This window comes from Heterocephalus glaber, unplaced genomic scaffold (assembly GCF_053883595.1).
Source record: "Heterocephalus glaber isolate CG9 unplaced genomic scaffold, H.glaber_assembly_v1.0 deba00000546, whole genome shotgun sequence".
Lineage (NCBI taxonomy): Eukaryota > Metazoa > Chordata > Mammalia > Rodentia > Bathyergidae > Heterocephalus > Heterocephalus glaber.
In genome coordinates this window covers 18825479-18853275 of record NW_028258147.1, presented here as the reverse complement: position 1 = coordinate 18853275, position 27797 = coordinate 18825479, and the positions used below count along the sequence as shown (strand labels likewise).

The window sequence follows — 27797 nt, the reverse complement described above, 5'->3', positions numbered from 1 at the left end:
AAATATATATATTATGACATCTCACTATCAACTAAAAGTCTTCATAGTGGGACTTTATCATTCTAATCATTAGAATCTAAAGGATTTATGGAGAAATGACAGATATAGTATTGAGATTTTTAGAACAGTAATGACTCTCAAGAGATTTGGTTTCTTTCAAAGTTGCCTATGTTTTGATGAAAAAAAAAAAGACTGCCAAGAAAGAAAAAAGAAAAAAAATCTGACAATTTGGCTACTATTTGCTCATTTTTTGAGAGCTTTGTTTCAAACTGTCCAGCAGTTTATACACCATCTGACGACAATTGACAAACAACTTGCATCATTTTGTGGTTGAAGATTTTGTAATATATACCAAACAAACCTTCCAAATATGATATAAAAATATATTCCCTGGTAGATGTGAAGACATTTTACATCTTGAATTTAGAAATTTATCCTGGAACTCAACCACCAAGTCTTTATTCTTGTAGTAATAAACCATATGACATTGGGAACAGACATATTGCACCTGTTTCAAAAAGTAACCCAAATGTCACATTCGTCAGTTGGTTTACAAGTTACCCATTGATGTTACATTTGCTAAAAAAAAAAAAAAAAAAATTGACCAGCACATGATGTATTCACAAGAACAAAGTGGAGATTCCTGAAAAAAATGTTGCAAGTTCACAATAAAGAAGTGTATAGTATAATCTTTGGAATTCAGAAAGACATAACATTGGCATCCTATATGGTGAAGAAAAAGTAGTAGGTCAACATTACACCAGGATGATAAGATTGATAGAGAAGCTGGGTGTGGTAGTGCATGCCTATAATCCAACACTTAAAACACTGAGGCAGGAGGATCCTATGAGTTCAAGGCTAGCCTGGACTACATACAGAGACCCTGTCTCAAAAAACCAAACATAAAAAAAAGATTGATCATGAATCTTCAACACAAATGAAGTCAGAAATAGTCACATTTCACAACAAAATGAAAGGCAGAGTAGATGTTGAGTCATGCAGCAACTATGATGTCAAAACACAGTGTTGTTGACCAATGGTTGTGTTTTACTGGATGCTAAACATGTCAGGCATAAATAGTTTTATAGTTTACAAATAAAATAAGCACAAAATATCACAGAGAAATTTTCTTAGAGGATCAGAACTAGAGTTGATAAATGATCAATTACAACAGAAGAAGAACAGTATGTATCCGCCCAAAGAACTCCACAAAAGAATTCTTTTGAAGTGGAGCCTTATATAATTCATCACCTACAGTGGAAGTAGTTAACCCCTGGAAGAGATTACCAAAAGAATAAAAAAGACTAACTCAGTTGGAAAAAACCCCAAAATCCCCAGCCCCCACATTTTCTTTATTCATTCGTTGATGGGCATATAGGCCGTTTCCAAAATTCAGCTATTATAATTGTCCTGCTACCATATTTCCTTGAAAATAAGACCTAAACAGAAAACAAGCCCTAGCATGATTTTTTGGGGGATGCTCATAGTATACACCCTACCCCAAAAATAAGACCCAGTTAAGATTGTCAGCCAAATGGACACATTTATTACATCTGTTCTAACACGTGGTGGATGTATTGAATTATAAAAAAATATTAATACATAATTAAATATAATATTATTGACATTGTTAGGTATAGCTGATAGGTACTGATTTATCCCTTTCATTTTATTATTTTCCTGCTGTTGATTTCCTTTCTTTCCCATTAATTGCTTGCTCTACCTGGTGCATTCATTCTGTTGGGCATTTTGGCATTGTTAGCTTCATTGTCTTTTTTTAGGATATCCTTGAGAATTTAGGGAGTGTTGGTTTGGCGGTCATGAATTTCTTTAGGTGTTCTTTATTATGGAAATATCTTGTTTATCTGTAAATTTTGAAAGATAATTTTGCAAAATATATCAGTCTGAGTTGGAAGTTGAATTCTTTCAGGGCTTAAAACTCTTCACTCCAAGTTCTCCTTCCCTTTAAGGGTTGGATTAAGAAAGCTGCTGTAATTCTGACTGGCTTTCCTTTACAAGTGATTTGTTGCTTTTCTCTAATAGCTTTTAAGATTCTGTTCTTGTGCCGTATTTCTCGGATTTTGACTATGATGTGTCATGGAGTGGTTCTTTTCTGATCATGGGTATTTGAGGTTCTTTCTATATAACTTACCTATCTGTGTGATAAATTCTTTTTCTATGTTTGGAAAGTTTTCTATTATTTCTGTGAACAGGTGTTTGTGCTGTCTTCTGATTTTGCACCAATTCCAATTAATCTTACATTAGCCTTCTTTGCATCATCTAGCAATGATTCAATCCACTTTTCATGTTTTCTTGTTGTTTTAAGGTATCTCATTAATTGAACACTAACCACAGCCCTGTCTTCTAGTGTTAACCCTTTGTCCTACCATTGGTTGCTTCTGCTGCCCATACTTTCAATAGTATTTTTAATTTCCTGAGTTTCTGTTTGGGACCTTTTTATGGTCTCCAATTCTTATCTACACTGAGCATTTATGTTTTGCATCTGTTTCGTTAGCTCTTCTGTTGTTTTATTAGTTTCTTCTGCAGACTTGCTGATTGGTTGTTTCAGTGGGATTATTGTTTAGTTACCTCGTCTTTGAATTTGCCATGCACTTTATTGATCTGTTTTGTTACCTTCATTGTTATTCTTTCATTTTCTGCTATGTGGCTTTTGATTTCCTACACTTTGATGCCCTCTGGATTTGCTTTAGGAGAGCTGGGAGCTTTGGGAGGCATTTTGTTGCCTTGTTGTCTGTTTTTCTTTTTGTTTGTTTTCTGTGCTGGTTGATTATAGTGGGTAGCTTTGTCGCTAGTGTGGAAACCTCTTTAGTTAATGTCTACTTTTTAGAACTATCCTCTGGGAGTGTCAAACTATTGGCCTTTGTTTCTGTTCCAGGATCCAGTACCTCTGTTTATTTGGGAGGAAGTATTGCAGCTTATTTGTCCCAGTACCTGGTCCTTCAGGAATAGGCCACAGTGTTCTTTATAATCCCCATGCAATCCAGATACTGAGATACAAGGAAAACCTATGGGTAGCAACAACTATGTCACTTTGGGTATAGGAGTAAACTCAGCAACAAAAATAGCATCAAATGGAAACTGGATATTGACAAAACCTAAGAACCAATCATGTACCACCATTAATGATAGCAAAGAGATCTATGATTATAGTATAAACACTAAGAAAAACCAAATATCGACCTATAGTAAGTACCTACTCAATTGAATAGCTTTACCTCCACTAACAATAGAATAGTTTCATCTGCAATAAGATATAGTTAACTATCTATAGATTCATAAAACTTAATAATAGTAATACTAGAAAGAAGAGGTTTCAGGGAATGGGTGCATGAAAATGTAGACTTTGAAAAATTAATTGACAGAGGCTGAGAAGGTAATAAAATTGAAATAAAGAATTCTATTAAGGATTAAAAGAAAATTAGTATTAGACAAAATTAAAAACAAAAAAAAATGAGAAATAAGAAAAAATAGAGTAAACCAAAGGAAAAAGAAAAAATAGGGAACAAATTAGAAGAGTGAGAAAGGAGAAAAGAAGGGAAAAAAGAGGACCAAGACAAATAAAAATAATAATAACAACAATAATAATAATAAAGAGGGAGAGAATATAGGAGATAAAACTCCAAACAGCACAAAAAATAGAGAAGAAAAAAAATGGATCTAAAGAAAAAAAATTCCCATGTACTGTATTTTTAAGTGAGTAGTTTCCTTTCAGGCCCTGCAGTCTTTGGAATCCAGCAAGTCACCACCGTGTCCACCTCACTTTCTAACCAGTGGGTTTGTGAGGTGAACCTTCTGTTCAAGGAGTCTCTGTCTGTAAACCTCTTACCACGGCATCTGTTCAACCTAAGATGCTTTCCTTCTCAGGTTGGTATGTGGAGAAGCAATCAGACCACTGGTCTCCACTGGATGTAGGCAGTGGGGTGGGGGCTCAAGCAGACCACTGGACTCAATGCTATCTCCTTCAGATCCAGCCACCTCTGAAAGCTACACCCAATGAACCTGACTTTCCACCACAGAAAGCAGGTCCCTCTTCTTCCTGGCCTGAGCTTGATCTTTTCAGGGGATTTCAGAGGATCTGTTTTTAGTCTTAACCCTCACCACACCTGTCTCCTGTGGCTGTCTCTCACACAGTCTCTGTGGTAGGGTAACACTTCATTCAGTCTTGGACTTACACTTTTCTCTGGGATGTTGGCATCATCCTTGATCAGGTTTGTTGACTGGCTGTCATCTCTGTTGGCCTGTGCTGAGGGGAACCAAGGTGCAGAGCCAGCTACGGGTTGTCAGTTCAACACCTGAAGTGGTGTTGGGCAGCTGCTCCTGATTATATTTTAGCAATATAAAGGAGAAAGTTCTGTTGATGTCTCTGTTGTTTGTTTTGTTTTGGTACTGGGGATTGAACACAGGACTTCTCACTTGCCAGGCAGGTGCTGTGCCACTGAGCTAAATCCCCAGCCCTATGTCTCTGTTTTAATTTTTTTTTTAAGGAAATTTGTGGGGTTTTTGTTATTATTGAAAATAAGGATCCATTTCTTCCCTAAAGCTAAGCTTGGATTTGTCTGGGTTGGGAGACATCCAAAGTTCATAGCAACCACTGGGTGAGGATCTGATCTGAATTTAACAGAATTGCTTATTGAACTAGCATAGAAAATCACAGTAGCAGTACCCAAAGAAAATAGTGGAGTAGTGATTGGTAGCAAAATTCAGCTTCTCTGAAATCCAGAATCTAGGCATTGGAAAACAACAACTTGTCAAAGAAAAATAAACAGATCACCAGGAATCAGGAAGGAACTGACAGAAAAAATTACAAGCTATAGAGGAATTGGAAAGATGTCCATAATGCTGAGAAAAGAAGAAAACAATTTGGACTTTCCCCCAGGCTTTTATGACTTGTGGAGAGGAGAACCAGGCTCCCCACAACAAGGTAAGCACCCAGGGCTAGAAGATCCAGGGAGAAATGGCAGTGGAGCCAATAGCCTTTGTGAGCTATAAAAAGTGTGGTGTTTTGCTCTGCGGGAATACCTTCCACACAGCAGGCAATAGCTGGATAGGGATTCAACTGTGGAGGTCCACCATATTTCCAGAGTTTTTTTGATCAGGCATCATTTCAGGAAAGGATTATTTAAATCTGGGACTCCAGACAACCAAAAAACAACTTCACCTCGGGGCTCCCAGTGTTACCCTCCCACAGTGACTGGATGAGCAAGACAGCCATGGGAGACAGCTTCAGACAGGGAGCAGGCTAGGAGATCCTCTAAGAAGTTAAACTGAGGTTGAGAAGGACATGGGCCCCACCTCCCATGGTGAGAAGGAAGTTTGACTTGAGTTGTGCTTGCAAACACTTGGGTCTGAAAGTGCCAGCATTAAGTACTTGAATCCTTGCCCTGCTACATCCAGCACAGATCTAAAATCTGATTGACCTCCTATTCACCACCATAAGTAAGGACATGTCTCAGCATGGACACTGCCACAGCCTGGGGTAAACAGAGGGGCTTCAGAGATTTGGAGCACACATCACAAACCCATAGGCCATAAAACTATGTGGAAAAAACAGAGACTCATTAGGCTCCAAATCTGTGGATTCTAGAAGGAAATCACTCATTGAAAAATAGAGAGAGGGCCGGGGATTTAGCTCAGTGGTTCTGCCACCTGCCTCACAAGAGCAAGGTCCCAAGTTTGATCCCCAGTACCAAAAAAAAAAAAAAAAAAAAAAGAAAAAAATTTTTTTTTGCTGTTTTTGGACTCATTTTCTTTCTTTCTTTCTTTCTTTTTCTTAGTCCTTTTTTTCCTCTTTTTCCATTCTGTGATCCTTTTGTTTTCTTTTATTCTTCATATTATTTTTTTCCTCCTCCATTTTTTCTTTTATCTCTATTTTTCATTGGTTATTTTGTGTCCTTTATCTAATTCTATAAATGTCCTTCTACTGCATAATAGGATCCTTTTTCTCACATTTCTCCTCATCTTTTATTATTTAACTTTTAAATTTTACTTCTTCCATTCTCCTATTCCCAACCCCTTATATCTTTAGCATATAAAGATATATATATATATAGTATACTATATATTTAGTATATAACTATAAACCTTAATTAATCTTTAGACAGTTCATTCTATGTTACTATTGTTGAATTCTTTCCTGTCATTAGTGGAGGTATAATTATTGTTTTTAATAGATATTTTCTGAATTTTAATATTTGATTTGTCTTAGGGTTTGTATTATACTTGTAGATTTCTAAGGTTAAGGATGTTACATTATTGGTTCTTATGGTATGTCAATATCCGGCTTGTCTTGGGCAACATTATTGTTGCTGATTTACCTGCAAAATACATAGTTGTTGCTATTAATAGATTTTCTCTGTATGACAATACCTGGATCGCCTTTGTGGTAGTAACAACAGTGTGGTCCTTTCCTAAAGAACTGACTGCTGGGCCAATTACACTGCATCCTGTCCTCCCATATTAACAGAGGCAATCAGAACTTGGGACAGAGGGAAAGGAGTATAGTTAGTCATGCCCTGAGTGCATCTCTGAAAAGCAGAATAACCATGAGATCTCAATATACCAACAAAGTCATTCCACCATAAGAGACTACATACTTAAGCACAAAACAAAATGAAACAAAACAAACAAAAACAATAAAAACATGAGAAGACAACACAATAATGCCTCCCCAAACTTTCAACTCCCCAAAAGCTGATCTACGGGGCATTGAGGAGGAGGAAAGCAAATGCCCTACAGCTGAATTATTTGAAAGGATAATAGAAGAGATTAAAAAACAGATCAATGAGGTGCTTATCAGGCTCACAAAAATTATAACTAACCAAATACTGGAGATCATAAAACAATCAGGGAGCTTGCAGAAGACACTAATAAAAAGCTAGCTGAGTTGAACAAAATGACACAAAACTCGAATGACCAGTTTAGCAAAGAATTAGAGTTTATGAAATGGTAGTACAGGAATCCAGAAGATAAAAAATTCTACTGAAAGCATGGGCAGTAGAGGCAACCAGTGTGAGGATAGTGTCGAAAGAAGAAGACAGGGTTGATGTTGGAGACCAATTATTCAGAGATACCTTAAAAACAACAAGAGAACATGAAAAGTGGATCCAATAGCTGCAAGATGATACAAAAAATAATCTAAGACTACCTGGAATTAAAGAAAAATCAAAAGACAGCACAAATAGTATGAAAAACCTATTTACAGAAATAATTGCAGAAAAGTTTTCCAAATATAAGGAAAGAATTAAACATACATATAAGTGATACATATATAACCCCAAATAGTCACAATAAAAAAAAAGAACCTTTCCATGACACATCATAATAAAAATTCTAGGATTCCAAAACAGGGTCATAATCATGAAAGCTGTTAGAGAAAAGCAAGGAATCACTTATAAAGGTAAGTCCTTTGGAGATACAGTAGACTTCTCAACACAAAACTTAAAAGCCAGGAGAGTTTGGAGTTATGTGTTTAAAGCCTCAAAGAAATACAACTTCCAATTCAGACTGAGATGCCTTGCAAAATTATCTTTCAAAATTGATGAAGAAAGAAAGTATTTCAATTAAAAAAGCACCTAAAGAAATTCATGACCATTAAACAACCAACACTCTAGTAATTCTCACTATTATCTGAGAAAGAGACAAGGAAGCTAACAATGAAAAAATGCCTAACAGAATGAATACACCAAGTAGGTTGAGCAGCTAAGCAGATAGGTAGTGGTGGTGGTGATAGAGAGGAAATCAGGAACAGAAAAATAATGCAATAACAAGAATAAGCCAACATATTTCAGTAAAAACTATCAGTATAAATGGTCTCAATTTCCTAGTCAAAAGACACAGATTGGCAGAATGGATCAAGAGTCAAAACCCAAAGTTATGCAGTATACAAGAAACACATTTAATCCAAAAATAAATACATAAATTAAAAGTCAGAAGATGTAAAACAATATTCCTTGCAAAGGGAACCAAGAAAAAAGCAGAAGTAGCTATGCTAATTTCAGACAATGTGGATTTCAAGCCAAAACTGATCGCAAGAGCCAAAGAAAATAACTACACATTGTTTAAGTGAACAATTCAATAGGAAGAGATAACAACTATAACTATGTATACACACCAAACACCGGGACACCTAACTTCATAAAACAAACACTACAGACATTAAAAAAAATCAGAGAAACACCAACACAATTATAATGGGCACCTCTATAACACCACTGTCACAAATAGATCAACTAGACAAAAAAAAATCAACAAGGAAATATCACTTGATCCAAATCTTTGAACAAATGGTCTTAATAGCTTTCTACAGTGTTCCATTTAACAACAGAATATGCACTGTCAGTAGCACATATGAAGTTCTACAAAAAATACCACATGCTGGCCCATAAAGAATGCTTAAGTAAATGCAAAAGAATAGAAGTTATACTATGCATATTACCAGATTGTAGTGCAATAGAAATCAATGGCAAAAGAAACCACAGAAATGATGCAAGTACACAGAAATTAAACAATGCCCTCTTGAATAATCAATGGTCACAGAAGAAATCAAGGAAGGAATTAGATAGTTCCTAGAATCAAACAATAATGTCAGTAGGACATACTGGATCCTATGGACTCAATGAAAGCAGTCCTAAGAGGGAAGTTTATAGCTGTGAATGCTCGTTCAGAAAAACAGAGTGAGCCCAGATGAATAACTTAATGGGGCACTTCAAGATCCTAGAAAAACAACAACAATCCAAATCAAGGGCTAATACACTGAAGGAAATTATAAAGATAAGTGCAAAAATCAATGAAATGGAGACTTAAAAAAAAAAGAAAGCTGTTTCTTTGAAAGAATAAGCAAAGTAGACAAACTTGTAGCAAATCTTAGCAAAATAAGTAAAGACAAAACTCAGATCAATGCAATTTGAAATGAAAAAGATGAAGTCATAATAGACTCTGCTGAAATCCAGAAGATTATTACTTTGAGAAGCTGGACTAGAAAAAAATGAAGAATTCAGAATAAATAAGATAGATTCTTATATACACATGAACTACCAAAGTAAAACCAAGAAGACAAAAAACATAAATAATCCAGTATCAGGCAATGAGATTGAAGAAGTAATAAAAAAAATTATCAACTAAGAAAAACCCAAGTCCCAGTGGATGCACTGCTAAATTCTGCAAGAATGTTAGCAAAAATCTAATTCCAGTAATCTTCCAACTCTTTAATGAAATCAAAAGGGAAAGAGAACTCCCAAAATCATTTCTGGAAACTAGCATAATCCTGATTCCAAACCCAGAAAACAACCCAATCAAAAAAAGAGAACCACAGGCCAATCTCTTCAAGGAACATAGATGCAAAAATCCTCAATAAGATGCTATCACCAAACAGGATGCAACAAATCATCACAAAGGCATACACCATGACCAAGGAGGATTCATTCCAGAGATGCAGGGATGGTTTAACAAATGGAAATCAATAGATGCAATGCGTCACATAAACAGAAGCAAGGACAAAAATCACATGATCATCTCAATTGACACAGAAAAAATATTTGACAAAAATCCAACATCTAATCATAATAAAAAGCCTGAAAAAAATAGGTTTAGAAGGAACTTATCTCAATCTGATAAAAGCGGGCCGGGGATTTAGCTCAGTGGTTCCATTGCCTGCCTCACAAGCGCAAGGTCCCAAGTTCGATCCCCGGTACCAAAAAACAACAACAACAAAAAAGAGTCTATTAATGGGCCAGGGATTTAGCTCAGTGGTTCTGCCACCTGCCCCACAAGTGCAAGATCCTGAGTTCAATCCCCGGTACCAAAAAAAAAAAAATTCTGATAAAAGCCATTTATGACAAATCAGTGACCAATAATATATTAAATGAGAAACTGAAAGCTTTCCCTCAGGAAATCAGGAGCAAGACAAGGATGTTGCTATCTTCATTACTGTGTAATATAGTTCTCAAAAATTAGCCAAAGCAATCAGGCAAGAGTAAGAAATAAAAGGTTTACGTATATTAAAGGAAGAAGTCAAATTACCATTATTTACAGATGATATAATCCTCTATATAGAAGATCCAAAAATTCCACCAAAAGACTCCTAAAATTAACAACCAAATTCAGTAGCATAGCAGAAACAATCAACACTCAAAAATGAATAGTGTTCCTATACACCAATAATAAGTTCACTGGTAAAGAAATTAGGGAAACAGTGCCTTTCACAATAGTATCAAGAAAAATTAATTACCTAGGAATTAATCTTACCAAGGAAATTAAAGAGCTCTACAATGACAACAATAGCACTCTGAAAAAGGAGACTGAAGAGGACATCAAAAAATGGAAAGAGACTCTCTGTTCCTAGATAGAATAATATAGTTAAGATGGCCATACTTCCAAAACTCATATACAGATTTCATGCAATCCCAAACAAAACACCAATAGCATTTCTCACAGAACTAGAGAAAACAACCCTAAAATTTACATAGATCCAGAAAAGACCTAGAATAGCAAAAGCAATACTGAGCAACAAAAGTAAGGCAGGAGGCATTATGATTCTTGGCTTCAAATTGTATCACAAAGCCACTGTGATAAAAAACAGCATGAAGGGCCAGGGATTTAGCTCAATGGTTTCACTGACTGCCTCGCAAGTGCAAGGACCCGAGTTTGATCCCCGGTACCAAAAAACAAACAAATGAAAAAAACAGCATGATATTGGCAAAGAAATAGACTTGTGGATCAAAAGAACAAAATAGCAGGTGCAGAAATGACTCCAAGCAATTTAGCTACTTGATCTTTGACAAAGGGTTCAACTTATGCTGCAAGAAAGATAACCTCTTTAACACATGGTCCTGGAAAAACTGGCTATTTATATGCAAAAGATTGAAACTAGACTCATATCTTTCACCATGTACTAAACTAAAATCAGAATGATAAAAGATCGAAATTTTAAATCAGAAACACTTAATCTATTGGAAGATAAAATAGGTATAACTCTTTTTTTAATAGGTGTAACTCTTGAAGACATAGGTATAGGCAAGAACTTTCTGAATAGAACCTCAATTGCATAAGAGGATAGAACAAAGAATCAACAAATGGGATCACATCAAATTTAAGAGCTTCTTGGACTGGGGATCTAGCTCAGAGGTGCTGCTCCTACCTTGTAAGCACAAGGTCGAGTCCCATACCTGGTACCTAAAAAAGAAATTAAGAGCTTCTGCATAGCAAAAGAAATAACCAACAAAGTAAAGAGATAACCTACAGAATGGGAAAAATCCTTTATCAGCTATTCCTGGACAAAGGACTAATATCTGGAATATATAAAGAACTCAGAAACAAAACCTCCCAAAATAAAAGACCCAATCAATAAATGAGCAACTGTAATGAGCACATTTCTCACAAGAAGAAATACATATGGCCATTAAACACATAAAAAATGTTCAGCACCTTTGGTCTTTAGAGAAATACAAATTAAAACAACACCAAGATTCCATCTTACTCTAGAAAAAATGACTATTATCAAGAAATCAGTAACAACAAATCCTGGTGAGGGTGCTATGGCCAAAAGAGCACTTCTTCACTGTTGGTGGGAATGTAAGTTAGCACAACCATTACAAAATTCAGTATGGAGATTCCTCAAAAAAAACTAAAAGAAATTCCATTTGACTCAGCGATTCCCTTCCTAGGTACCTTCCCAAAAGAGTTAAAGTCATCATTTTTCTGTTATACATGCATACCCATGTTTATAACAGCATAATTTACAATAGCTAACTCTTGCCTGTAGCCTGTATGCCCATTAACAGATGAAAGGATAAAGAAAATGTGGTGTTTGTACACAATAAAGTACTACTCTGCCATAAAGGATTGAGTCATTTGTAGGAAAACAGATGCACCTTGAGACCATAATGTTAAATGAAATAAACGAGACACACAAGCTTAAATATTACATTCTTTCTCCTACACAAGAAACACAAAATATAAAAAAGAGTAAAATAAAATATAGATACTAGGAAAAAAAGAGAGGGAAGGAGAGGGAGGGGAGAGAAAAAATAACACAGGAAGGAAGGGAAGGGAAGGGGACTTAAAAAGAATTAAGATGTGTTAGGTACATTTATCAAATTTGCACGATAAATGTAATCATTATATATTGCAAACATATACTAAAAAAAAAAAAAGAAACCATCCTCCATTTGTTGGAGTTGATTTTTTAGGGTAGAGATAGATTTAGTTTGCCTTCAGATTATTCATACTAGGCTCTGATGGTTCTATTTTGCATGTTTGCTATCAGAATCATTCTGCATATAAATACAATTTAATAAAATAACTGATTTAAAATAAATCAGGAATGCTAAGGAATATTATCAACTTGTATGAAAAGGCTTTACATAGAGGCTAAGGTATCTGTTAGAAATGGGGAAATAAAATACAAATGTGATTTAATTCATCATGCATTTTCTAAACATTACCATGGTGAATTGTTCATTATATCAAAGATGTGTATATATCTGTTGGTTATAGAAATTCATTCTTCCTTATACCTGCAGAATTATGTCTTAGAGAAGTTCTTCCCAAGCCTTATGCATATGTCTTTTCAATGACATATGGATAACTGAAATTTCATCTCTATGATATTCTATGAGACAGTGTAATTTCCTTCCAAACCTGTATTCTTGTTCTTACCAGTTCTCAAAATTAAACTAGGTTGGATTTGCACTTGTTCAGTTCTAAGAAAATCAGTAAATGAGGGTAATGTGTATGTAGGACGGTATCCATTGTATTAGTCACTTTCTTGTTGCTAGGACACAATACCTGATAGCAGCAAATTAAAGGAGGAGAGATTTATTTTGTGTCATAGTTTGTAGAAGTTTCAGACCATAGTCCATTGACTTCCAGGCAAGACACTATGGCAGAGGAGCATAGCAGAGGAAAAGCTGCTCACCTCAATACCACTGGGAAGCAGAGAGTGAAGGGAGGAGCCAAGAGGGAGATATACCCTTTCAGGTCACACCCCCAGTGACCCACCTCTTCCCATCAGACCCTACCTCCTAACAGCAAGTCAGCTATAAGTCCCAGTAATCCAATCACCTTCTCAAAGCCCAGCCTATAAGCACATGAGGCACTTGGGGGGGGGGCATCTGTAAACATAGCATACTGACCAATTAATTTATAAATCCAACTAGCACACATGGGTGATATTTTTCAAACAAAACCCAAAAAAGTAGAAGAGTTATTTCTTGTGTTTCAATCTCAGATGAACTCACTTGCAAAAATAAATTCTTAAATTTATAGAATAACAAAATACGGAAATAAAGATTGTGACAGCATATGTACTTCCAAACATCACTCATAAAACAAGAAAGAAAAGAGGAATTCTTTTAAAGAACTTTTGAAAGTCTTTACAAAATAGTATTGGTTTCTTAATTAACTCAGATAGTTTATCAGACTACGATATACAGTTTATCTAAATAGTCATGTGGCATTAGACAATTTCATTATTGTGTAAACATCATAAAGTGGACTTACACAAACTAAGATGGCTACAGTAAAACTAAGTGATATAATCTTACAAGGCCACCATCATATATGAGGTCTATCTTTGCCTAAAACATCATTAAGCAGTGCATGACTATAAAGCAATTTAGAAATACTGTTTTTGACATAAATCTCATAAGTTATTGGTCATTTAGCTCTATACCCAATTCAAATGTGGTTACATATCCTGAAACAAACATTCAAGGAAGCTTATCATATGGTAAAAGGCAAAATCTTAAATTTTACCTGAATTAAGCTAAGCAATAGTATTCTTGGTATCTGTGCTTATAAAAGTTAAGATCTGAAATTACTTTTGATGGAATCTACTTCTAATTCCTTTATACAATCCTCCATATTTTGAGCACACACCATACGCCAAATACAACACTATTTGCACTAGGAGGTGAAGAGGATTAAAACTAACATCAGTGACAAATGACTTAAGGGTGAAGGCTTTAATTTACTAACAGGAAAGAATGATAAGGACTAGGCACTGTGCTCAGAATTTTTGGTATGCATTTCACTCAATCTTGATAAAGACTCTCTGTGATAGGTACTAGAGTGACCCATAATACAGATGAAGACACTGTAGCTCAGGGAAACTTAGTAACTTGGCAAGGAAGACCCAGTGAGTGAATGGCAGGATCAGAAATAGTGCCCAGCATTGTCTGGCTCTAAGCTTGAGCTCTAGTGACCTAGCACAAACTTCCTGCTGCTGCATATCTTAGGGAAGGGCCCGATACTCAAAGTCACAGGGAGCTGGTGTCAAGAAGGAAGTGCTTTTTCAAGTGCATCTCTGGGTAGGCTGTTATTAGGCAGTTGTGGCAGGAAGAGGATGCTGGCCAGGGAAGGGTAGCACAGAGAAATGCATATACTAGAGGTAGGTTGTATGGAGCGAGTGTGAGGGTGTGAAAGAGAATGGTATGTTTGCCAAAATGCTGTGGTGTGAAGGTGGGTACACTGCAAAGGACCTGTATATCATTTAGATTTCATTCTTCAGGTATTGGAGATGTGGTGGTGGTGGTGGTGGTGGTAGTGGTGGTGTTGAAACTGAAGGCAAGAAGCCCACCAACTTGTTCTCCATGAATGACACTAAGGCTATTTCAGGGGAAGAGAGAGAAGTGACACTGAGTCATGAGGCCCAACTGAATGTGGAGAGGAAAGGAGATGCATGAGTGGGAGAGATCTGGTGAAATGATTCTCAGATTAGGAAGCTAGAAAAGAGGTGCTCATTCCATGATGAAACTCTTGGAGGAGGAGTAAGTGGAGGAGGGGTAATGAGTTCTGTTTTGGATATGGTGAGTTTGGGGTAACTGTGGGCCATCCCACAGGGAGACTGTCAAGTTGTGGATACATATATATGCAGATGAAGAAACTGCAGCTCAGGAAAAATCAATAACTTACCAAGGAACATTCAGTGAATGAAAGGAACAGAGCCCATCATTGTCTGCTCTAAGCCTATGCTCTAGTGACTTACCACAAACTATATCTATCACCTACCTATCTGTCTATATCTAAATCTGTATCTATATATCTGGGGAGTCACTCTTTCATGGATACACAAATAGTTACATAGTTCCAATGAAAAGGCTCCCCCCCCATTTATCTGTACTCTATCCTGACAGTCACTGAATTAGTCAGTTTCCAGAGAAACTGGAATGTATCCTTTTATTTTTCTTCTCTCAGTTTGAGACTGAAAGACTAAGAACTTAGGGAGGCTAGTATGAGCCCTACAGTCCAAAGGCCAGGGAGCCAGGAGTTCTTATGTCTAAGAACAAAACAGGAAGATTGTGCCTCTGCTCTTGGAAACATACACTCTCCTTTTGTCTCCCAAGGCTGCTGGATGATGCTTGTTCAAACTGAATGTGAGTATTCCTCACCTCCTCCACTCAGACCCACACTCTAATCTCTGGACATACCTGTATACACACCTCAAAATAATGTTTTACTAGGTTTCTACATATTCTTTAGTCCAATAAAGGTGACATCTAAAATTAACTATCATAGTCACCAAGGTCTGTCAATTTTACCTCCTTAATATTTCCTAAATCTCCACTTACATAATAAGTCTTTGTCTTGGTCATTTTCACTGGTGTGTGCAATGCCAAATAACTGGAGTATCTTACTAACACATCTCTAGGTCCTTCAAAATCAGATTGGGGCCTGTCTTTTTAGCTTTGTCTATTTCCACACTCCTTTGCATAGCACCTGTACTCTAGCCACACTGAAGAGCTTGTGTGCAAGAGCCCATGCTCTCGATTCACTTTTTAAACACAATGTCAGGTCTGCAGCCCCACCACCACCTGGCTGAACACCGAGGAGGGACAAAGATGAGTCATTCAGGGTTGACCCTCCAGGACAGTGATGGCGAACCTTTTAGAGCTTCCAATGATGCAAACAGCTTGCTGTGGCATGTGTGCTACAGGTTTGCCACCACTGTTCCAGGAGCACCTAGTAGACAGAAAACTGTGGCTCAATTGATCATGTTCATGTACTTCCCTGAGTTTCACCGACAGGAGAAAAAAACAAAACAAAAAACATCCTCCTGAATGTTCATTTAAATTAAGCAGATATCTTGGTGTGTAAATTACAGAGATTCTGGTGGGTAACTTAATCATCATATAAAATATAGTTGTTTGGTTTTATTCTACTGAGATCTAGGCATCACTGTTAAGATGCAAAAAGCATTTGGTAGTGTGTTGTCATGAAAAATGATTTAAAAAGTATATATGTGCCAATTTCTCTTATCCTGGCCTGTAACCCACTGTGGTAGATCAAATGTGTGGAAGAAACAGGAACTGAGATAGGCTGGGATTATGTGTGAGTAGTTCTAATTACAAATGCCATAAATAGGTTCTGCATATAAAATGTTAAAGGAGGTTACCATGGAGGAAACTAAAGTACGCGTAGGGTGGAAAGGAGTGATTACCTTTCTTCATCCATCGTAAGAGTCACAGCCAGCACACTCAAACAGGCTAACAAGAGAAAAGGATAATGGATGTGTTTACATGACAGAGGAGTCTCAGAAATGAAGACTCAAAGACCCAGGAAAAACTGTCTATTTTTATGCTCAGGCATGATGCAGACTGGACAGCCATGGAGAAGAGGATTGGGCAATGGAATAAGACGGAATGATAATAGACTGAGGGAGAAATCTAGCAAGGCCTGTGGGTCCTGATTTTTCTTGGACTTTTTTTTGCATTTCTTCCTCTCTGGGTATGGGGCAGGAGCCCTCTGGAATGAGGGTCTTCAAGGGAGATAGACCTATCTAGGTTGTATAGCTTTGAGGTAGAAGATTCTAATTCCTATGATCCACCTTGGGAAAGAATAATTCTGGTTTCTACGACTTGCTTTACCCTGGGGGAACAAGAGTTTTGGTCTGGAGGCAGAAGGATTCGAGAAGGTCAGAAAGATCTTGGTTCTGAGCCCATTTCAAGTTCCTTCCGATAAAAGTTCTCAGCACACCAAAGCAGCCAAGGTGTCACACTTTGGAGTATTATGTTCTGAGCCTCAACATAAGCAAAACAAAATTTATAATGAAATATCCTGCTGAATGCTCAGAATGTCTTGGTTCTAGGTGGGGAAAAACATGCATTTGCTTCATTAACATCTAATTCATAAAAATTTAAATTCTTTTTTTTTTAGGAGGGAAAGTAGAAAATGCCTTTTATTTTAGTACAATAAAGTAGAAATAATGTGAAAAGGCCAAAAGACATAATCATAATTTCTGTACAAAGGATCAGAAAAGCCAACAGCAAAAGAAAGTTATAAGATAGGCAGAATTCACTTTTAAGCAATATACTTAAAAATATCACCTTGTACACCCAGCTCTACCTAGTGTCGCAATATTTCCGAAGTATCAATCATTATTGTACCATTTTCATTTTTTTGCATGTTACTGATATTTTTCAGTAAATTTTTAAAAATACTAGTTTTATTCTAAATATACCTGATGTCACAGAAGTGACATAGTAGTTATATTTTTTCCAAGATGTTGAAATAATTCATACCTATTAATACAAAAAGTTTAAGTATCACCTGAAATGTTACATATAACAATGGTATATATAGCACATTTTGGGTTGTATCACAAACCGATGCATGGGAGATCAAAGAAATTATTTAAATAGTTCTGAAAACATCAACTACATTCAGAGTATTTATTCATGGAAATAAAATGTGATTAAAATAACTGCCTCTATTCCTAGATTTGTACTACCCTAGTAGTTTTTTTTTTTTTTTTTCCGGTACTGGAAATTGAACTCAGGACCTTGTGCTTGCCAGGCAGGTGCGGCACCACTGAGCTACATCCCCAGCCCACCTAGTAGGTATTTTAAACCTTGTTACTTATCAAACTACTTTTTTTTTTTGGTACCGGGGATTGAACTCGGGACCTTGCTCTTGCAAAGCAGGAGGTGAAACCACTGAGCTAAATCCCGGGCTATCAAACTACTCTTTAAAAAACTGCTTTATTATTTTTTCTACCTGACTATAAACATAATAAATGCTGACTGCAAAAAAAAAAAAGAAACCATATTTTAAAGAAAATATGGTTTAATGAAGAAAATAGACTAATTTTTCATTCAGAGATAACTAAATGATTATTTTGGTACATATCTAATTTTATTTTCTATGATTTAGCAAGTAATTTTTTTAAAGTAGTTGGTCTTATAATTTTTGATATTTTGTAACCTATTTTTATTTTATTTATTTATTTATTTGTTTATTTATTTTTTGGTACTGGGGATTGAACTCAGGTCCTTGCGCTTGCGCAGCAGGTGGTGAAACCACTGAGCTAAATCCCCAGCCCAGTAACTTATTTTTAAAACTTCATATATCATATATGTTTGGATGTACTGCAACATATTTAATCAATACCTTAATGATTTAGGTTACAATTTTTAAATTAAAAAATAATGCTTCAATACACTGCTTGCACATATGTCCAATAATTTACTTAAAATAAATTCTTAGAAGTGTAAATGCTGGCATAAAGATTTTAATAATGAGAAGTATCAAGCTGCACCTGCTCATATTACTTTTACCTTATAGCATTTAAAAAGTCCCTTGTACAGTGTTTGATGGTATGACTGATGAATAAGAAAGCTATATATGGAGTCACTTAATACTAATAAATAATGCCTTTTCTAGTCTGTGGCACAAATATAAATTAGGGTAGAAGATTTAGAAGACATGAGTTATAGTACCGGCTCTGTGTGTCCTTGAATATATCACTTTCATTTTATAAAGTTACTGAGAAAATTAAGTTGGAAAAGATATGTAAAGATTCTGTAAAATCACTCCAAAAATTTAAATTCTTCATGAACAGAGACTTGAAATTTTATTCAATATAGTATTTTAAAAAGTAAGTATTTTATTAAGCACAGGCAATAAAGGGTTACAATTTTTTGTTTGTTTAAAGTAGGTTAGTATATGACAAAATCATTTCAGGGATTATATTAAAAACAAGCTGAGAGTTGTCTGAATTGTGATTTTTAAAAAAGGATAAATACTGCACTCATTTTTGCTTGTCAAAATAGCTTTGGAAAACCCCTCCCTGCGTGTGTGTTCTGTCAAAAAAAACCACACAACAAAGGTAAATAGCATCTGCAACATAAGTCTTGTTATAAACTACAGCAGTTTACCTTCAAGCGTACTAGTCTGTGACAGGAGCAAACATCCTACCTTCTTCCAGCTGCCCTGGGTTTATGGCTTCCTGAGCCAAATCTTGAGAAAAAGGAGTAATAGGGTCAATGCTTGGAATCCATGATTACAATTGAATTCTGGCTCGACCTAGGGTAAACATGAGAACTGTACCTCAGTTTCCCTATCTATGTAACTGGTTTAATAGCGGGACCTTGTGGGCATTAACTGAGATTGTACCAAGCGTGGAACAGAGCCTGCCACACAGCGTTCAAACACATGTGAGTTATTATTACGTCAAGAGTTCCCCTCAGCGCGCCGCTTGGCCCGTCTTTCTAAATATTAGTATAATAAATATAAATGGCATTGGAACGTGAGGGGGCAGGGGCCACGTGATCGCTCCACGAAAGCCACTTGGAGGGACCTCCCGGTTGGCAATAAGGCTGGGAAGGCACAGCCGGCGCGCCGCGGCCCGCGCGATTTCCCGCCGCGCCCGCGTCCAGGCGCCTGGCGGGCTCGGGGGCGCCCGGGCCGCGGCGACGGCGACGGCGCGAGCGGCGCCTCGGGGCCGGTGAATCATCCCGGCAGAAGGCGAGACCGCGGCAGCAGAGAGCAGCGCTGGAAAATGGCTGAAGCGGCCACGGGCTTTCTGGAGCAGCTCAAGTCCTGCATAGTTTGGTCCTGGACTTATCTCTGGACCGTGTGGTTCTTCATCGTGCTCTTTCTGGTCTACATCCTGCGGGTGCCCTTGAAAATCAACGACAATTTGAGCTCAGGTAAGGCCGGGGCCGCGGCGCTCGCGCTCGCCCCTCCCCCGCCTCGGAAAGTTAGTGCAACTCGCGCGGGACCGCGGCTGGCGGAGGCGCGCGCTCGGGGACGCGCCGGGCCCCGCGCACCCCCGCGGGCGCCCGCGGACGCCGGCCGAGGACGCGGCTCCGCAGGTGGCGGGTGGCGGCCTTCCGGGCCCGCGCAGGAGCAGCGGGGCCGCGCGCACGCACGGGGCGACCCGGTTGGCCGTGTCGGCCCCGCAACCCTGGCCGATTGCTGGCGGCCCTCCTGGGCCCGGCGGTGCGGACCGTGGAGGACGGACGCCCGGAGCGAGGCGTCCCTGAAGTCTTCTCCTCGAGCGTCTGTGCAGAACGCGGGGCTCAGCCCGAGTCCCTCCTCTCTGCGCCGCGGCATGGGCGTCCCGAACGCCCGAGTGTGGCCGCGCGCGGCTCCCTCCCCGCCCACCAGAAGGGGACCCGGCCTCGGGGTTGGGCGCCCTCCACTGGCCCCGAGCTGAGCCCTGCGCTAGGTGGCTGCGAGGGTGGTCGCCCGGCTTCCGACGGGGAGGCTCATGGATGAAGTGTCAAGTCTCCAAACGGAATGTCGAAGGACCGAGGACAGATGGGAGATCTGGAATTTCGGATGGTCCCCGTTGTAGTTTTAAGCGATCTCTCCGGGTCTCCTTCCCCTCTAAACCGGTGCGCCCCGCGCGTCTCCTTTCCACGACCGTAAGAGCAGAGGGTAATTAGGACAGGATCTTAATAAACTTGGAGCCAGCCGACTGAATCGTTAAAAAAGACCGCCGCTGAGAAAACGCAGGCCAACAGTAACACTCCGGAGACAGTGTAGAAGCGCAAAGTGTATTTTGAAGGAAGGGGTACAGTTCTTGAAGTCGGGAAGTAATAGTGGATTCAACATTTAAAAATAATTAATTTCAGTACTCTGGGAAGTTCTTAGGACCCTAATATATCTTCTGTCGTGTGATTTACATATTACAGGTCTGGAAATGTGCTTGTAACTTCCCCAAAACACTTTTCAGAACACTTAGGAGAATGTACTCGCTTTGTGAGGACCTGTGCTTATGATACTGAATTTAAGTGTTTCAGTCAGTTCAACTTGAACTAGTACTGAGTTGCATTTGTTTCACAGTAATTCCTTGGATAGTATCACTGGGAGGTGGTAAGATTCTGTACCCTAGAATTCTCTCACCAATGAATAGGCTCTGCTCAGCCCTTTGAATTGAGTCATTACAAAGACCCTGGCTTTTGGGCTTTTAGTCTTTTAGGATGGCTGCTTGTCACAATGTTGCCTTCCTTGTTTTAGGCAAATATCTTTTATGATACCTTCTAGTTCCAAAGTCCTAAACTTTTAAGAATTTAAATATATGTATCATGTATTTACTGGTAAATGCATTGTTTTTGTTTCTGCTAGAAAATTTATTGTAGAAGTTTAAAAACCGTGATAGTTTCTCATTGGTACATTGTGTGTGTGTGTGTGTGTGTATGTGTGCCACATTTAATTAAATACAGTAGGTTAATTCGTCATCTGTGTACATATTCGCCCATATGCGCACAAATCCCACATAGCAACACTTTAGACAGAACGTGTAAGAAGCAAAATACCTATTGAGAAAGTGCAGATTATGAAAGAAATTTATTAGGTCTTCTATCGACTTTAAATCTAGCATTTCTCACAGAAACCTTTGTCAGTTTGTGTAGGGGCATTTCTCACTTGGGCTTAAAGTATAAGAGAGAAAATTTGAAGATAAGCCAGCCCTCTGGCTGTACCTCTGTAGTCTCATGATTGAGGCTGAAATTTTTCCACTGATGCTAGACTTCTGTTTTTAGTGTGGTTTTATGCAGATTTTAGTTATAAAGGAACATAAAAGGAGAAGCACACAGAGAACACTCACCTCTCTGCTATTCCTATGAGAATGTATCGGAGGAGAGGTTTTGGCATCAGTTTTGAGACATGAAATTATGGAAGTAAGCCAGCCTAGAACAGATTAGGTTTTTTGAGAAGTACTGACAGACATTGGAGGCCTTTATTCTTCTAAGTAAAAGTGAGAAATGGTAAGAGGAAGGCTGCCAGAAGATTGCTTTCTCAATTTCCTCTTTTCCTTGCCAATTCCCCTTCCCCTTGGGAACAAATTTCTGTAAGTTATTGAGGGAAAAGTTTTAGAGAAAGAACTTGCCAACTAGCACCCCCTGTAGGTGAGGCAAGAATTGCCCTTTGGTTAAACTACTACTTGCAGGGATCCTTAAATAGGTTCTAATGGGACTAATTTTGTTTTCCTTAAATTCTGTGCTGCTTGCCCTTCTTGTGATGAAGGCAACTGTGTCCCTGGAGAGGCTGTTGAGTCTAGAACTGCTTTTAGGGGAGTTGCAGGTGGTGTGTGTCTCCCATACTATCATGGTGAGGCAGAGCTACAGGGTAGCTAGAAGAAGCCAGGGTTTCCATGACACAGGCCCAGTTTTGAATGGTACGAGGTAGACTCTGGTAAAATGTTCTGAGTTGTTCTTGGATATCTATGTGACGTGTTCTCCTCAGTATCTTGATTACTTGTGAGAATTTTAGTAATTTTAACCTCATTTCATGGTATTTTGTGGTAAATGTGCTTTGTTTATTTTGTAAATTTCTTGAATGCCTCTTATGCATAGAGCATTGTGACAGGTGCTATGATGAGAAAAAATGTTCAAGTTTATGAAACCCAAGCTAAATAAGGAGTTTATAACATGAGCATATCTTCTCATAATGCAAAATTGAGCAGGGAAGGTTGATGGGCATTTCCCTTGAACTGAAGCTTGGAGGGTGAAAGACAGTTGTGGTTCTGAGTTTGGGATGCTGGACCTCCTGAAGGCACAGAGATGTGTAAGTACAGGTCAGATTTAGAGAACCATGAATCATAGGAAATTTTAATTTAAAACAATAAAGGACTCGACTGTGCAACTATACCATCCTTGTTTTTTAAGCCCTTAGATCATGTGTTGCCTACTTTTAAGGTTCTTTTCAAAGTGTAATTTAGTTTCATGATACAACTTTCTTACTCTCACAGGCTGGGTTTGCTTGCTTTTCATTGTACTGTGACAGTACCATTTAGGATACAGTTCAAAAAATTTTATTCTGCTAGAAGACACACAGAAGACTTCACAGAGACAACCAAATCTTATAATGAAGAATTATTTTTTTAAAAAGGGGAGAAAATAAACACATTAGTGATAGCACATAGTGGTTAGCTTTGATAATTCAATTTTGTTGCTTGAGTTGAGTAGGAGAATGTTAAAATAATTTGATGATTTACTAAAAATAGAATGAACTTTTAACAAGATTTAAAACTACTCCGTTATATTACTTGTCAGTTTTTAAGTGAATTAATATCATAAAACAGAAAATCCAGAAAAGCAGACAATTAATTGTAGATTGAAGCAGTAATGAAGGGTATTATTAAAAAAAAAGGTATATTTTTCTAAACAATGGCATCATAATTTCCTTATACTGTAATGCTAGTAGCACTTTCTCATCTGCTATATTCTAGGTTTTACATGTTGCATTTGAAACACCTTACATGACACACCTTAAAATACGCACCTTTGCAATTTTTGCACTAAGCAGCTTAAGTGATTTTCCAGTTTTATTTCCTGAAATGCAAGTTTTCAGATATCTTGGATTTCTATTTCATTCCTTTTAGAAGACTAATTTGTAATAGGCTGACCTAGGCTTAAAGTTGTTTATGTTATAAAACATTTTTGTGTTAAGATGATAAATACAGATCCAAAACTCTTATACTGTTAAAATCTTCTTATCTACAGCTCAGTTGTTTTTTTTTTACCATGTCAAAAATGATTGCTCTAAATTTAATTAACACCCTGGGTATCATCTCTGGCCTGACTGCAGTTTATATGTATGACTTTTGCCCCTGTTTTGCATATTGTCCAAAATGTTTTCCCCTGGCTGTAAATCATACCTGTTATGGGTTCTGTCTAGATGTCCCCTCAAAGCCTCATTTGGTCATAGGTTGGGCATTTTCAGAGGTGGCTGAATCTAGGTTGATTCATGGTGCAGTGCTAGGATTAAGGATGCTGAGATTAAGGGTGGGTGATTATGAAATCAGTCCACTGATTGGTTTGGCACTGCTCTAATCCCCATAGCCTATTTAGAATATAAAAGGGTCAGAAAAAGCTGTTAAAGTCCCTTGTTTGCTTTGCTACCTTCTGTCTGCCATGAACTGTTTCTCCTCTGCAATGCCTGTCTGCCATGCCACCCTGCCTTGGAGCCAACTGATTCTGGACTGAAACCTCTTCAGACTGTGAGTTAAATAGCCTTTCCTCCTTTACCTTTAGGTCTCAGGTATTTTATCTCAGCAATGAGAAAAGTAACTAAGACAACACCCATCCTTCAAGAACCAGCTTGTGTGCTGCCTTCTGAGCCCTTCAACAGAAGGACATTTTTTTCTCTAGCTTGCACAGAGTTTTTCGAGAGGCATGTTGGCAGTTTATACCTTACATGTGTTTGTGTGGATGTTTCTTCTGTATGTATATGTTTTATCACTTTTATTAGGCTCTAGTTCTTTGACTTCTAGTTTAATGCTTTGCACGTGGTAGGTCCTTAATTACTGGATGAATAAATCTCCAAGTTATTGTGTATATAGTGAATTGGGCCTGGTACAGTGGAATTGATCACTTTACTGGGTATGTGCCCTGTCTGTTTTCAGCTTTACATTGAGGTCACAGGCTGTCACTAAAACTTTAATTGTATGATTGGTCTTATTTATCTAATTTATGGTGGTCCAGTTTATGAACACCTAAAAGAGCAATTTTTCTGATTAATGTCAACTTTGAGTTTAGGTTGTATCCCCAATTCCTTAGTTGTTCTTATTTACCCTTGGAGGTATTTCTCTCAGCAATAAGCAATGTGATACCTTTTTTTCTTCTTTTTTTGAGACAGGGTCTTGCTATGTAGTTCAGGCTAGTCTTGAACTCACTGTGGAGCCCAGGCTGGCCTTGAACTCAAGGTGATCCTTCTCCCTCAGCCCCTGACTATTATTAGACATGCACCACCACATCTGGCTGATGCCTTTTTCTGCAGCCCTCAGTTTCTGTGTATGTAAAATGATGGCTTTATATTCCTGAAGTTTCCTTTTAGCTCTGAGATTCTGTGTCAGTGTCTTGAGATGAATTTCATTGAGTGTAGCAGCATAAAAATATGTATATATTAAATATATATCATTCTAAGAAATGATGACATGGTAGATTTCCAAAGCTACCTAGAAGAATTACATATCTCTATCTCTCTATATTTATATATATATATTTTTCCCAGAATATATATGTATTTGTATATATCTCCTAGAATAACCATATATATAAATACATACATATATTCTAGAAAATATATATATTCTAGGAAAAAATATATATTCTAGGAAATATATATATATATATTCTTTGACTCATTCTAATTCTTAGTGAATACATTAAATTTTATGTAGCTTCTTTCTTCTGTGACTTTTCACTGCACCAAAAAGAAAATATGAATATATTACAAAGTCTGATAGTCTAGCCCTCTTTTTGTCCCTAGAATCTGAACTTCTATTTCTCTTTCACTACCCCTTCCCCTCAAGCTGGGATTCTTCTTTAGTCTTAAACATGCCAAGCTTATTCTTGTGTTATGACCTTTGTGTTGGCTGTTCCTTCCAGCCAGAATGCTGTGCCACTTGATTTTTGAATGGTAGTCTTCTTGCTATTCACATCTCTGGTTAAATTCACTTCTTTTGAGAGCCTTCAAAAATGACTGTTGTGTCACTGTCATTTCACCAGGCTTGAATCGTCTGCATAGAACTTATTTGATGTAATTTGATATAATTCTTGTCTATTTATTTATTACTTTGTCTTACATGTGACTATAAATTCCATGAGAGTAGGGACCCCTTTGTCTTGTCTGTCTTACTGTGTATCCCTAGAATCTAAACCAGTGGCTGGGCTTGACACACACTCAATTTGTATTTGTTAGATAAAGGGAAAACTGTGCCAGTTGGTTGTGGTAACTTGGCAGTGACACTGTCCTTTAGGAAATGATTTGGAAATCTACCATGTCATCATTTCTTAGGAGGTTGAGAAGTATGTTTACTAAGTAAAATGATGAAGAGTACCCTGAAACGTTTCCTGATATTTCAAAGTATTAATATATTTTGATTCGTTCTTTAGGGGTAGGATTTAAGGAAGGCTGTTCTTCTGGTCCATACTGTAAATTTAATATAAAGAGTGTTAAGACTCAAAACTGGTAGTTTTGGGAGCTAATTTGGGTAACATAACTTGCTATAGCAAACCAGGATTTACAGAATAAAGCACTTAATATTATCTGTAAGGTTGTAGCCTAGGGTTCTACCAACAAGGAAGAAATTGTTATTTATGTGGAAGATAGAGCAGAAGAAAGATTTTGTTGAGAAATTTTTCAGAACAACATTAATAGGCATAATGAAACTTAACACATAGAAATATAATGTGGAGTGATTAGAAATACTTCAGCATCTTTCAGCATCATTTTAAGTTCATATATTAGCTTGTTCCCTCCTCTAACTTTAGGAATCATTTCTAAAGTTATGTGAGGGGCCAGGGTGAAAAGAATTTAAGCATTATAGAAGTTTATTTTATAGTCAATTTTTCTGGAATATTTCTTTCTCTACAAAATACATATCTATTGAGAAAAATGGCTATGATGAAATGAAAGAAGCATTGTTTATAAAACTGGAAGATTTGAATTCAAATCCTAGTTTCCGGGCCGAGGATTTAGCTTAGTGGTTTCGTTGCCTGCTGTGCAAGTGCAAGGACCTGAGATCGATCCCCGGTACCAAAAAAAAAAAATCAAATTCTAGTTTTCCACGTGTTGGGTAACTTTAGACAAATTACTTTGTAAGACTTTCCATTTATAAGATGATGACAATAATCTATTTCATAGGCTTGTTTATCCTGATATCTAAATGAGATAATTTTTAGCTTCGAGCACTGAGCATAGCACATAAATAACATAAGCAGTCATATATCATAATCCTAGTTGTACTTGTTCATTTCATTGACTGAACTGTGTTCATTTATTAGTTAATTCATCCACTAGTTTATTCAATCATGTGAAAAACCAAGTGCCTATGAAATTGAACCTGTATTATTCCTGTCAGCTATTATTTGGACACACAGTGTCCTGTCAGTTATATTCCTCCAAGTCTCTGCACTTGTTTTCTTTGTTGTACAGTTAGCATCCTCTAATATGCTTTCATGTTTGTTAATGCCTTCAGATGTGCTTTGCTTCCTGTGAGCAAGGACCAAGCATATTCCTGTTTCTATGCTTCCTATTACACATTACATCTTTTTTTTTTTTTTTTTAGTACTGGGGATTGAATTTGGGATCTTGCTCTTGCAAGGCAGGCGCTGGAACCACTGAGCTAAATCCCCGGCCCTACACATTACATCTTAAATATAAGTTTGAGTGTAAATCAGTTGATTGGAATTAGGGAAGGATGAAGAATTATTAACTTTATTGAATTCTTATATGAGTCAGGCACTGTGCAGGCAGCTTTATCATTGATTTTAGACTCCTTGGAATTGTTCACAAAAGTCTATTTAAGATGGGTGATATTCTTTTTGTACATGTGGAATGATCGTTCAAAACAAAATGAATAGTTACTTGTTTGTCCTAACAATATAAGTAAATACATTTAAAAGTGCATATTAATGGAAAAGCAGCCTAATTTATGAATGAGGATGAAAACTTAGTGGAGATTTTTGTAGTACTTTTAGAAGGGGCTGTTTCCTTACTATATTCAGAGGAGCTTGAGAGCAAGGATTGTGACTTTTCTTGTTTATATT

The 27797-nt window shown here is 37.5% G+C and overlaps 1 protein-coding gene across 9 annotated transcripts in view; it reads left to right on the top strand.

Annotated features, from left to right (window-relative positions):
• Window positions 1–19698: 19698 nt before the first annotated feature.
• St7 (suppression of tumorigenicity 7) overlaps window positions 19699–27797 on the top strand; it is a 331512-nt gene continuing 323413 nt past the window's right edge. For 3 of the 9 annotated variants that reach the window (XR_015448731.1, XM_087204605.1, XM_004865259.3), the window contains exon 1: window positions 19701–19946. Coding sequence is in view for 8 of the 9 variants with exons in the window: in XM_087204605.1 (XP_087060731.1) it covers window positions 19796–19946 (151 nt within the window). In the remaining variant the exon portion in view is untranslated. Of the gene's footprint in view, window positions 19947–27797 lie in introns of all 9 variants that reach the window. The other 6 variants (XM_087204602.1, XM_087204601.1, XM_087204604.1 and 3 more) reach the window with 3 other exon arrangements.